Source organism: Tursiops truncatus, chromosome 2 (assembly GCF_011762595.2).
Source record: "Tursiops truncatus isolate mTurTru1 chromosome 2, mTurTru1.mat.Y, whole genome shotgun sequence".
NCBI lineage: Eukaryota > Metazoa > Chordata > Mammalia > Artiodactyla > Delphinidae > Tursiops > Tursiops truncatus.
This window is the reverse complement of record NC_047035.1, coordinates 101,181,632-101,193,915: the sequence shown is the minus strand read 5'-3', so window position 1 is coordinate 101,193,915 and position 12,284 is coordinate 101,181,632. Positions and strand designations below refer to the sequence as shown.

General features: G+C 35.1%; 1 protein-coding gene across 3 annotated transcripts in view; it reads left to right on the top strand.

Annotated features, from left to right (window-relative positions):
* ADAM10 (ADAM metallopeptidase domain 10) overlaps positions 1 to 12,284 on the top strand; it is a 110,679-nt gene that overhangs the window by 31,928 nt on the left and 66,467 nt on the right. For 2 of the 3 annotated variants that reach the window (XM_033851740.2, XM_019947162.3), the window contains exons 3-4: positions 8,389 to 8,507; positions 10,468 to 10,626. In XM_033851740.2, the coding sequence (XP_033707631.1) occupies positions 8,389 to 8,507; positions 10,468 to 10,626 (278 nt within the window). The remainder of the gene's footprint in view (positions 1 to 8,388; positions 8,508 to 10,467; positions 10,627 to 12,284) is intronic. The other variant, XM_073801083.1, reaches the window with a different exon arrangement.

The following is a 12,284-nucleotide window of genomic DNA, read 5'->3' as shown; positions in this document are numbered from 1 at the left end:
CTCTTCCTGCTTTGGAGTTCTACAAAATATATTAGTAACACTCAAGTAACTAAATTAAAAAGAACTCTCAAAACACTGTCTAGTCAGTAATAAACTTTTTTATGCTTCTGTGTTTAATTGTTTAGGTACATAATCAATAAATCAGAAATTGTTTCCATCTAATATGTGATTTGTATATAGTGTAGAAGATACCAAAATTTTATCTAAGTGCAGTATGATGTTTTGGAGTTTTCTTTTTTCTGATTTTGATAAGATAATTATTCCTATAGCCTTAACTGTACATTTACGAACTGTTCATAATAAATGGTCAGATAATTTGATTTGAAGTTTCTTTGCAGTTTGAGACTCAAGTTCTCCCTGCCTCTGAAATGTGAGGGTATCAAGGATGTGGCCCAGGTAACCTGTAAAAGGCATAAGTATTCTCTTTGGGTCCTGACTGGAGCTGGGTTAGTCAGGAAGTGTCTTGGACTTTATCTTTGACGTATCATGAGTAGCGTAGCAGAAACCCAGGATGCTTTTAACTCCATAGACAAACCAGCACACTTTAAGACACAGAAGTGAGAATCTAGGGAGCACAGATAGATGCCAGCTCATAAAGAAGAGCAACAGAATAAATTAGAATTGTGTAAAAATGCTATTGTTATGGATATGGAAAAACAAAATAAAAAAAAATACTGACCTGACACTGAAATCTGTTCCAACAAGATTTGAGCAAGTTTGAGCAAAATTTCCTAAGGGAAAATGGTATTTATTTGTACCTATTTTATGTCAAGTACAGTGCCCTTTAGCATATACTTTGTTTAAGTATATTTCATACCACTCTTGGTCTCAGAAGTGGATTTTCTAGGATATGCAATTCTTAGTTATTGCCTGATTGCCTGATTCCTCGTTAAACACAGAAATTAAAAGCCTAACAAATATGTTTTTTAAAACTCTGAAGGCTACACTGGCTATTTGAATTACTTACTGAAATAAGAAATAGCAACTGAGTTGTGTTCACATTAATTCTGTGTTGAAGAAGTTAAATTGAGAGCTGATGATGGCTCTGAGCTTAGCTTCTTTGATAAGATTTTAACATGAAATACCATTTTTATTTTTCATGTTTTTAAGCACTAACTAGGGTTTATGTAGAAGAGAGGGAATGAGTTTTAAAAAACTGAGCTTCCTCCTGTTTTGAAAAAGGAATGGAAATACGAGTGTAAACGTATTTTTCTTTTGTTTTTTAATTTAATTTATTTAATTAATTTATTTTTGGCTGCCTGTGTCTTTGTTGCTGCACGCGGGCTTTCTCTAGTTGCGGCAAGCGGGGGCTACTCTTTGTTGTGGTGCACTGGCGTCTCATTGTGGTGGCTTCTCTTTGTTGCGGAGCACGGGCTCTAGGCACGCCGGCTTCAGTAGTTGTGGCACGTCGGCTCAGTAGTTTTGGCTCACGGGCTCAGTAGTTGTGGCGCATGGGCTTAGTTGCTCCACGGCGTATGGGATCTTCCCAGACCAGGGGTTGAACCTGTGTCCCCTGCATTGGCAGGCAGATTCTTAACCACTGCGCCACTAGGGAAGTCCCTGCTTCTCCTTACACAGGATAAATTTACTTATTTTTGCTTGAGTTTTAGTTTCACTTTTATCTTCTTTGGGAGCTCTTGAGGAATCTCGTATATGTATTTTTGCTTATTTGAGGTAATCTATCTACCTCAGGGCCATCAGTAAAGCCTGGAACTGTGTTTTTCAAACTGTAGAACCCTAGAATTTCTTTGGAGGTTGCCTCAGGTTCTTCCCAATGGGCCGCAGGTGGGCTGACTCTGCCCTTTCCCCTTCTACCAACCTGTTCTATTTTATCCTTTTTTTTTTGGAGGAGGTGGATAGTGGCTTCTTTAAGATAATTTGAAAAAGGACTTTGCTGTTTCAAAAAGTATACTAGTGGAAGTAAACTAGATATTTGACTCATAGTAATATTTGCTGTTAATACTGGCAACTTGTCTTACAAAAATAGTTTGAATGGAGAGTCTGTCAAGCATCTTTATTAAGAAGAAGGTGAATGTTACAAGGAAAAGAATACCTAGAAATGTCAGGGATGGCTATTAAGTACTGTTTTATTTCTAGGAATCACTACCCAGGTCTACCATAAACCTGTTCCATTTAGACTCAGTAGACCCGTCTGGGACTGCTGGATTACAGACATACTTGGAAGCAAGGTTTTTGCTCTCAGGTTTCTTCCCCCTGTTACCAAGGTACTTGATTAGTCGAGGCTTTTTGTCCTAATATGACTTCAGTTCAAGGGATGCACCTTTAACTATTGCTGTTTTCTTCTGAGAGTCAGGGCCATATTATCTTTAGCCTAAATAGCTATCATATGGGAAAAGGCAACTTCTTTTCACTTTATATTCTTACTGTTCTAATATATAGAATGGTACCTCTTTAATATAGAAGTATATGATCAACCAAAAACTTAAAGAATCATATCCTAGCATAATTTATTTTGTTGTTCTGTACCACAGGTGGTTCTGGTACCTCTGTTTGTTTGTTTAGTTTAGATTTAGAGTGCTTTTCTCAAGCCTTAGAGGGGAAAACCAACTATTATTACCACATGGTACAACTGCATTTTCAAAGCACTGAGGCCAGAGATTTGGAATCTGTTTCCTGTATTTTTTCAAATTGCTGTCATTTGTTAGTTGATTTTGCCCTCCTATAATTTTACTCTATTCTTTATAACTTTACTATATGCCACTAAGGAAAGAATTATAATAGAACTACTATAATCAAGATGAGAGACAAAATACTATTGATTCATAGAATCAACATAGTGATTAAATCTAACAGTAGGAAAATATTCCCAGTGCAAATGATGTTCCTTATACAGAGCATCTTCCTCCTCAGAGGAAATCTAAAGTTTATCTTTGATGACAGTATACTATATTATAACAATAAAAAAAAAGAGGGCTTCCCTGGTGGTGCAGTGGTTGAGAATCTGCCTGCCAATGCAGGGCCACAGGTTCGAGCCCTGGTCTGGGAAGATCCCACATGCCACGGAGCAACTGGGCCCGTGAGCCACAACTACTGAGCCTGTGCGTCTGGAGCCTGTGCTCCGCAACAAGAGAGGCTGTGATAGTGAGAGGCCCACGCACCGCGATGAAGAGAGGCCCCTGCTTGCCACAACTAGAGGAAGCCCTCGCACAGAAACGAAGACCCAACACAGCCAAAAAAAAAAAAAAAAAATATATATATATATATATATATATATATATATATATATACACATATAAAAAAAGAGAACTAAACTTACTGAAAGAAACATAGTAAAACGGGATTAATAATCAAAGGGAACTTCTTATGGTGGTGTTGTAAAGTAGAATTTTCAGTGAAATTCAAATAAGGTTATATTTTCACTTCTGTGTCTTACTTGCATTTGTTCAAATTTTAAAAGGTGACTTGGTGAAGACTGATAATATTACATACATTAAGACTGCTACAACACTCAGCATGTATTAGCTTGACTGCTTCCGGCACATGCTTGAGAGGCATTCGTGGTATGATTGAAAGCAAGATGCAGCAACCAAATACTAGAGTTCTAGTCCTAATTCTAGTCTTGTGACCTGAGTCATGCCCTTTGATAAAAATATTCATCGTGCTTCCTTAGCAATGTTACTGTGAGGACGGGATGCAGTAATATGTGTGAAAGTGCTCTGAAAACTGTAAACCTATATAAATTTAAGAAGAATGTTATAATCTCATCATTATCATCACAATACTACTATCTCAACCAGTTCTCTAGGGGCTTTTACCGCTAGGAAGGGTATCTCTGCCTGCACAATTTTATTTTATACCCTAGTTTTGGGGAATACAATGATTTTTTTAAAAAATGTTTATTTATTTATTTGGTTGCGCTGAGTCTTAGTTGCAGCTCGTGGGCTCCTTAGTTGCAGCTCACCAGCTCCTTAATTGGTGCACGTGGGCTCCTTTAGTTGCAGCAGGTGGACTCCTTAGTTGCGGCATGCAGGCTCTTTAGTTGTGGCATGTGAACTCTTAGTTGTGGCATGCATGTGGGATGTAGTTCCCTGACCAGGGATCAAACCTGGCCCCCTGCAATGGGAGTGTGGAGTCTTAACCACTGTGCCACCAGGTAAGTCCCAGTACAATGATTTTTAAACATTTATTTATTTTTATGGTGGAAAAATAACATGTAACTTACTATTTTAATCATTTTTAAGTGTACAATTCAGTGGCATTAGGTACATTCAAAGTGTTGTCTAACTATCACCGTGATTCATTTTTAGAGCTTTTTGATTATACCAAACAGAAACAATAACTTCCAATTCTGCCCTCCTACCAGCCCTTGGTAACCTGTGTTCTACCTTCTATCTCTAGGAATTTGCCTATTCTATGTCCTGCATAACTAGAGTCATATAATATGTGGCCTTTTGCGTCTGACTCCTTTCACTTAGCATAATGTTTCTAATGTTCATCTGTGTTGTAGTGTATCCGAATTTCATTCCTTTTTAAGGCTGAATAATCCATTGTATATATATACCACTCATATGTACATCTTTTTTTTTTTGGCCGCACTATTCGGCTTATGGGATCTTAGTTCCCTGACCGGGGATTGAACCTGGGCCCTTGGCCGTGAAAGCGCGGAGCCCTAACCACTGGACCACCAGGGAATTCCCCATACATACATCTTGAAATCCATATGTTGATGAATATTAGAATTTTTTCTGTCTTTTGGCTATTATGAATAATGCTGCCACACACACTGGTGTACAGGTATCTGAGTCCCTGATTTCCATTCCTTTGGGTGTATACATAGAAGTAGAATTGCTGGATCATATGGTAATTCTGTTTAACTTTTTGAGGAACCACCAAACTGTTTTCCCAAAATACAGTGATTTTTATAAGGTAGTGTTCACTGTAGTTATTCTGACCTTTGGGCCAAAAGTTTAAGCAATTAAAGAATCAGGTTGGGACTTCCCTGGTTGTGCAGTGGTTAAGAGTCCTCCTGCCAGTGCAGGGGACATGGGTTCGAGCCCTGGTCTGGGAAGATCCCACATGCTGCGGAGCAAGTAAGCCCGTGTGCCACACTACTGAGCCTGCGCTCTAGAGCCCGTGAGCCACAACAACTGAGCCTACGAGCCACAACTATTGAAGCCCGTGCGCCTAGAGCCCGTGCTCTGCAACAAGAGAAGCCACTGCAATGAGAAGCCCGCGTACCACAACAAGGAGTAGCCGCCACTCACTGCAACTAGAGAAAGCCCACGCACAGCAACAAAGATCCAATGCAGCCAAAAAAATAAATAAATAAAATAAAAGGAATCAGGTTATGTTTTCAGATGATTTTTTGTTCAAGGCTTGTTGAGAAATTGGGAAGGTAGGATGTGTTCATCAGCTAATTATTATTATTACTTTATAATGTGTTGTCTGACAGGACTATTGCAAAGAATTTGCAATTTATATAAATATTAAAATAGTGTAAAGATATGAACTATCAAACAGATGGTAGTGGAATTAAAATTACAGAACTGGTATCCAATGACTTAGTTAATGGAATAATATACCCAGCTTCTGATTATTCCTTTGTAGTTGATCTGTTTCATGGATTGTGACAGAGTTTAATTCAGTCTGGCTTCTTCTACCATTTACCTGCCTTCCAGGCTCACCCTTGTTCCATTCCTTCTTTGTTTATATATGTTTCAGATGCACATTAATTTTGATATTAATAGAGCAGTGCATCTTGGGGGTATGATGTAAATTTGATTTTTTTGTTTTATTATCTATGTTGCTTCTTGACTGTGCATAATTGAAAACTGATTTTATATGTGGTTTCAATCCAATTTAAATCAATAGTGAGAATAATGTTTTGTATATATGAGATGATTTTCTTATGAAATCAATATCAAGATTAGAAGGGGCCTACTTCAAGTGTTCTTAAATTCTCTCTGTTACAACATCCCTCTAGGATTGCTATCTGCATAGACACGTAAAGTGATATAAAACTATTGTTTTGAGTAGGGATTGCAGCATAGATTGTTCTCATATTGAACTTAAATGTCCTTTCTGAAGCTTTTACCATTTTGGGGGAGGGAGATATAGAGTACTAATGCTGCTGCTTATAATGGATTTAAGGTAAAACAGTTTTGCTGAATAATAAATCCTGAATGACAAACATATTAAGCCCTTGGATTTTTACTGTTTAACAAAGATGCTCTTTTAGAGGTGGTATTTATATAGTAAATTAAAAGTGTATATAATGATAAATTAATGATTTTCCAAAATGTGATCCTTTAAAAAATAATGTGTGTATTTATACTCACCTTTCAAGAATTTCATGTCTGTTAGTTGGTTAAAAGGAATTTTATGAAAAGGATATACAATAAGAATTCAGGAAAGATTCCTGTTTGTTTAGGATTGTCTTTTTTTGACTTTTTGGAGTTCCCATTTAGAAGATGTGTTTGGCTTTGTTGATTACTTGCTGCAGTAGATTGGAACGTTAAGGTTCTGAGGATGTCTTTCCTAGCCTACAGTCCTTGCCACAGTAGTTGGGAAGCCCTAGGAGTTTTTTGGTGAGAGGTTTAGGCAAGTGGAAATGAATGCAGCTGCAAAATAAAAGGTTGCCAATACAGGAAATTAAGGGAAAAAGATAAAATAGTGTTCAGAAAGGGTGACACTCTATGAAGGTAATGGTTATTATACCCAACTGTTGACCCCTATTCACTTGAAAAATGATTTGATTTTTTTCTTTAAAATCAACATTATTGAAGTATAATTTACATAAAATATATTCATTTCAAGTGTATAGTTTGAGTTAAGTTTTGACAAATGTATACACTTGTGAACCACCATTCAAATCAAGGTGTAGAACATTTCCATCAGAGCAAAAAATTCCTTCATTCCCTTTTGCTCTTAGTCTCTCCATCCCAGGCAACTACTAACCTGCTTTCTGTCTCTAGAGATAGATTTTGCATATTCTAGAATTACATATATATGGAATTATATATACTGTGTGCATCCTTTTGTGTTTTATAAAAGTACCTATTTTTAGTAGTTTGATGATTTTATTGCTGAATAGTTTGCTACTGTATGAATAAGCCACAACCTTTTTCTCTCTTTACTTGCTGATAGACATTTAGGTTATTTCCAGGTTTGGGCTATTATGAATAAAGCTGCTTTGGACATTTGTGTCCAGTTGTTTGTGTGGACATATATTTTATATTTTCATTTCTCTTGGTATAGAATTGTGGGTCATAGGGTTTTTGTATGTTTACGTTTATAAGAAACAGCCAGTTTTCCAAAGTGATTATACCATTTTTTACCTCCGCCAGCAATGTGTCAGAGTTCAAATTATTCCACATCCTACTAACATTTGGGGGTTGGCTAATTAAAGACTTCGGTTCATATTCACTGAGTAGAAGTTGTGTTATATGCAGACATTTATGGCAGTTATAAAGGAGACTTGATACAGTTTTTAAAGTTAGGTAGTGATAGCTACTTTACTACCCTTTACATCTCCTTTGTGCCAGGTACTGTGTTAATGACTTTACATACGTTATAATCTCTAATCCTTAAAATTGTTCTAGAAAATAGAATGTGTTATCTTCATTTAATGGACAGGAATCCTGGGCTAGCAAGGATTTACTAGGCTTAAGATTTTGATTCTGAGTTTGATTCTAAAACCCTAGATTTCTTTATTTAATTTTATTTCAGTATTTTGGTCTTTCCTTTTCCTTTATAGAGGACAGTTAGAATGAGTATAATTTCAGCTAATATCATGGTCCTTTGGGTTTGGGATCTCCAAATTGAACTGAGAAAGGTCTAAAAAGAATTAGAAGAAGATGCCCCAGGGAAAAATAAAGGAGTTGTAAAGTTTCCTGTGTATGTGTGTCTGTCTTTCTGTATGTGTGTGTCTGTGTGTGAAAGAAAGAGCATGCATACTTGCTTGTCTGAAAAGAGATGTTAAGTATCTAATTAATGGCACTTCCTTATGTATTCTCTTATCTGAGTTGTGAATTATAGGGGAAAATGGAAAAGCTGTGGAATTACTAGAGAGGGGAGACAGGTAGTGGTGAATTAACAGTAATTGGGTCAAGAAGCTTGCTTTTATCTTCAAGTAACTTAGTTGCTGTTGGAATGATCTTGTTTCACCATGTGAGAATCAGTCTGTAGGCATTTATTTTTTTAATATATCCCTAGATGATTACTGTTTAATTGTATGTGAGTTGTATCACAGTTTTAGGTTGAATTTCAGAGCAGAATTTTTATAAGAAAATCTTAGCCAGTTATTTCCCAAATAGACAAATTGTGTGAAACAATCCACATTTTGCAGCTTTTTTTTAATTTAAAAAATCATTGTTTAAATTTGGATCCTTTTAATTTCATTTTTTTCCTTTCCTACCCTGTTTGCAGACATTTCAACCTACGAATGAAGAGGGACACTTCTCTTTTTAGTGATGAATTTAGGGTGGAAACATCAAATACGATACTTGATTATGATACCTCTCATATTTACACTGGACATATTTATGGTGAGTTGAACCTTAAAAGAACCGTGTTTAATTTTTTTCTATACAAGGAAATATATGCATTTTGAAGTATAGGCAAATATTTCAGAAAGATGGGATAAATCCTGGGGAGATTTGAGTGTATTGTGAAGAGCAATGGGCTTTGAAGAATGAAGTAATTCTTCGATCAACCTTTACATATATGTTTAGTATTGAATTATGCAGCGTCTGACTTCTGAAAGGTATGAAGTTTTGACTCTCATTACCTCCAAACTATTAGGTTTTTTAAAAAATTTTAATGATTTATATAATTTTCTGATCTTCCAAGCAAGGAATTAACAGTAACTTAACTATGTTTTATAACGAACTGTAAAGATTATCTTAATAGCCAAAAATAATGTGACAAAGTCATTCATAGGAAAATCCTCCCAGGGCCTTCCTTCCTCTGGATCTATTTGCTTTTTGTTCACAATTCTAATGAATTTCTCTTACTACACCAGATTTAAAAAGGTATCAGGGAGATGGGGGGCACACTTATTAGCGCAATGGAAAATTACATCTGTCAGCTTAGTAATGTAGGGAGAACAGAACAATTGATGGAAGTCGTAAAAAAGTTAAAAAAGCAAAGTCTTCTGTAGGTATTAAGGGCAAAATATCATTGAGTTATAACTGTACGTTAATAAATACTCAAGATGATCCTATTTATTAAGAGTTATTAAAGTTAACTGAAAGTTAAATTTTATTTCTACATATTAGAGAGATTTCCATTCAAAATCCTGACTTGAAAAATTAAATGCTTTGAGAAAGGTTTCTTATTTTTTTTTATGATGATCGGTAAATGAGACATTTCTGTACTTAAAATTTCTTATTTGTAGATCAAGCATAGTTAAACAATTAAAAGTTTTTTTGTATTCTTATAATTCTTTAATGGAAAAGGAAAGTGTTTTTCCATAGGTCGAAATTTCTAATGTTAGATTATAGTTTTCTGTTATTTTCTTGATCATTTATCTTGCTGGGCAAGTAACTTAGTAGTCTCCCAGCACCCGCCCCCCCCCCCTTTTTTTTTGGTAGGTGATAGTCAAAAAGCGTACAAGACTAAATGAGTTTGCAGGTAAACATCATATCATTTAAAATACAAATGTCTTGGACTCAGCTTCAGTCTATGATTAACTTAAAGTCAACTAATTACTGTTAATCTACAACTTAGAAATTGCAGAAAGCCTGATTTTTGTTTTAATGAGAAATTTTTGAATGGCAAATTTAACTTTTAAAGCCCTCACCTAACTACCCACCTCTTCTTATCATTTGATGTTTGGTACTCAGCTTTTCTTTATGACTGTATTAAAAAACAAAACTACCTTTTTTCTTATAATTTTCTTTCCCTAAAGAAGTATAATTGATGGGATACTATCATGAACCTTTTTCCAATATCTCAGAAAGAATTATTGGCATATTTTGTTCAAATTGCTTCTGAAATATTTAATACTGTCTTATTTTTAAAATGTATTTATAAAACCTACTGGTGGTAAGGAAGCTAAAAGGTTCGTGCAGAATATATTAGGTGGGAAAGGAACTTTTTTTCTTATGGCAATTAGAGTAGAATTTCAAAAGATACTTTAATATCTTTATTTTGAAAGTGTATATTTTATCAGTGTATCTGCTTGCCTCTAAGTTTATTTAAGTCATTTTTTTGAGTGACTATTGCATGCATGCCAGGCACTGTGCTAGGTTCTGGGAATTTGATTGTCAGCAAGACAGATGTTCCATTTTTCATTGTTGTTACTATATATATACTGTATATATTTTAACTAAGTTCCAGTTGTTGTTCACATTCAGGTTGATACGTTTCATGTGAAAATTAATTTCCCCGGTAAATTTGTATTTAGTTTTTTTCTCAATACATAAGAATGGCTTTATAAAGGAGAATGAATTTAACATTCATGTGCAAATCAAATTTTTAAGAGTTTGTGGCTTTCATTAATAGGTGAAGAAGGAAGTTTTAGCCATGGGTCTGTTGTTGATGGAAGATTTGAAGGATTCATTCAGACTCGTGGTGGCACATTTTATGTTGAGCCAGCAGAGAGATATATTAAAGACCGCACTCTGCCATTTCACTCTGTCATTTATCATGAAGATGATATTAGTAAGTACTTAAATTTTGCAAAGAGTATATAAATAGTTAAAACTATGTGGAGACAAATGAAACCTGAGCTGTTTTCTTTCCTAAGCTGTTAATCAGGCTAGAAAATAGTTTCACAACTAAAATCTCAATTAAAGAATGGATCTATATCGTTGAGACAATATCATTGTCAGTCTGTGCTGGTACTACTTTGTTGATATGCTACAACCAATTCTATTTGAACTATGAGTCAACCAACTCCGATTGAACTGGAAATTCTATATTGTGGTATCATCCAGTCATTTAATGCTGTAACACCTTTGTGTGTGTGGCCTACTGAAGCATCATCTTCTTATGTAAATTTCAGTGTGGATATTTGCATAGTATTTAAAGAATATTTTAGATATTTTTGTAATTTTTAAGCCTTTTGAGTATTTCTTTTTGGAATCTTGAAATGACTTCCGCTTGGTAAGACTTCAGATTTATCTTTATGGATTTTGTTCTCGACCGTGGTCTTTGTATGATGGTAATTTGTTGGGAGAGTTCTTTTTCTGTGTTTTAAGAATAGAAAATGTATTTAGACTTCCCCTTTTCATTCTACCATTGTCTGTATATCCATAGTCATTTAATCACGAGAATGCTGTAATGAAATGACCCAGAAATGCATTCCTCTAATTCACAGGCCTCTTGAATACTCATATTTTATTTTTGACTGTAGTAAGAGTAGTCTATCAATTTTTGCCTATTTTCCTTATTTGGCAGCTTCCAGGCTTCATTTTCCTTTCTACATATAGAAATTTGTTGTCAGTAATTTCGTTCTCACCCCTGGTAATGTACTGGAAAGTGTTAACCATGTCGACTTCTTGCTTTATCAGCTCTGACCGTTTCTGTATTTAAGTCTCTCCAACTTGCTTGTCATCTCTAATGCTCGATTACTATAGAAAATAGCATAATTATTCTAGACAGAATACATTTATGATTTTGGCTATTTGTTAAATTCGTTAATGCTACTTGTGCACATTTTTGCTCATCCCTATTTGATTCCTTTTCCAATTTCCCCTCCTGGTATTTTAGACTCTCCTCAAGCTCCAAGCTACAGTCTTCCTTCACAAGCTAGAGTATGAATTCCTTTCTTTCTGCCAGTAGAATTATCATCTACTTCATTTGTATGTTACTTTGTAATTTTCTGAGTAATTTAATCATTTTGCAGGTTTACCTCCTCTATCAGGGTGTGTAAGTTCTCCAACTGCAGTTTCTGTTTCTTTTGCGCCTTTAACATTTCAGATATCATTTATCTCTGCAGCAGTTTCTTCACTGATACTTAATAAAGTCCTGCAACATTTTCCCTATAATGTTTTCTCAAAATCAAGCAAGACCTTTGGGAAAGAAAGGAGAGGAAGAAATGATTGACAGATTTTGAACTGATGATTTCCTTCCCATGATATTGTAATCAAACATTTTCCTTCACTTTGTATGTCTTATAAGTATCTTCAACTGTGTTTATTCTGCCTTTTATGATTTCTGTTGTTTTGTCTTCTCTCTCGTTTCCTTTCTTCTCTTATCTACTTGTATGTAGTTTAAGAATGTTCTGCTCTTTTTTCATACTTCTGTTTCTTCCTCATCATATAATTGCATTTCTTTCACTTTGCATCTTACAGTAATTTTCAAAAATCTCCCTTTAT